The following is a 1,084-nucleotide window of genomic DNA, read 5'->3' on the forward strand; positions in this document are numbered from 1 at the left end:
GTACGTTGGTGATGAGCTCCTGACTACACCCAGGCAGCCAGTGTATGTGCTCCATTCATGACACAGCGTCATTGTCCGGCGCCGAGGCAGCCCGTGTGCTCCCCCCCAGAACAATTAACACTCAGTGTTTTGTGCACTGTAACAATAACAGGCCCAGGATTCGGTACGACCCGGCTGTGTCCGCTCACTCCCCCGTACTTGTCCACCTGCCTCTGACCAAAGACCTCGCCTCCTTTTCTCTTAGATTTTCCCTCCTCACCTCTCCTCATCACTCTCTAGTCCGTGCTGTTTTGTCTTCTCCCTCTGTCCAGAGGGACTGAGGTGAGAGGACGTTACAACAGGAAACACAGAATATTTATATGATGTATGTACAAGACTGCCGACTGTTTCAACCAAAACTCGATCCTCTGTGCGACTCGAACTGTAACTTGATCGTGTCACCGTTCTCTCCACGTGCCCCGTATATTTGCACTGCTCAGTAAATACATTTTATTCAAGTACGTACATAAATATTTAGATCCCACTCTGGGGTAATTCTTGTGTTAACAGCAGGTCTGTTAACATGGGAATCAAACCTCGGACTCTCTGCTTGCAAGGCAAGCATGCTAACCGCTTCACTATAGAACCAAAAATGTACTTAATCATATAGAAACAAATGAAGAATCACTTTTTAAAAAATAAAAAATAAAAGTTTAACTCACCAGTGTAGCTCCAGGTGATTTCTTCTGAAAAGAAGAAAAAAAAATTGTTTTAATCACTTGTTTTCAGCAGAGTTTATCACTGAGACTTTCAGAACTCCGTCTCCTCTAGTCAGTGCTGAGCCTCAGCAGCGTTCATGTACAGTACAATGGTGGTTGGAGTTATTTCTGAAACGTACAAAAGGCTCAGTCACACCGTCGTCAAGACCAAAGAATAAAGGATGTGGTGGTGGGACGCTGATTATTATGTTAATGAAAATCTTACCCGCAGCAGGGGCAGCTGTCCACTGGGAGCACAGCAGCAGGGAGAGCATGAAAAGACCCAGAGAGTCCATGTTAGTCCTTCACAGCCATACAGAGAAATGAATAAAAGTGGAAGAGAGGAT

The 1,084-nt window shown here is 45.2% G+C and overlaps 1 protein-coding gene and 1 long non-coding RNA gene across 6 annotated transcripts in view; one reads left to right on the forward strand and one right to left on the reverse strand.

Moving 5' to 3' along the window:
* ca14 (carbonic anhydrase XIV) overlaps positions 1-1,062 on the reverse strand; it is a 10,018-nt gene extending 8,956 nt beyond the window's left edge. For 4 of the 5 annotated variants that reach the window (XM_017037818.2, XM_017037816.2, XM_017037817.2 and 1 more), the window contains exons 1-2: positions 964-1,062; positions 702-725 (exon numbers count right to left, since the gene is read on the reverse strand). In XM_017037818.2, the coding sequence (XP_016893307.1) occupies positions 702-725; positions 964-1,033 (94 nt within the window). In that variant the 5' untranslated portion in view covers positions 1,034-1,062. The remainder of the gene's footprint in view (positions 1-701; positions 726-963) is intronic. The other variant, XM_017037815.2, reaches the window with a different exon arrangement.
* The window catches only part of LOC107989411 (uncharacterized), a 9,217-nt gene that overhangs the window by 3,497 nt on the left and 4,636 nt on the right, over positions 1-1,084 (forward strand). The window lies entirely within an intron of this gene.

Source organism: Cynoglossus semilaevis, chromosome 13, assembly GCF_000523025.1.
Source record: "Cynoglossus semilaevis isolate Cse_v1.0 chromosome 13, Cse_v1.0, whole genome shotgun sequence".
In the NCBI taxonomy this organism is placed as follows: domain Eukaryota; kingdom Metazoa; phylum Chordata; class Actinopteri; order Pleuronectiformes; family Cynoglossidae; genus Cynoglossus; species Cynoglossus semilaevis.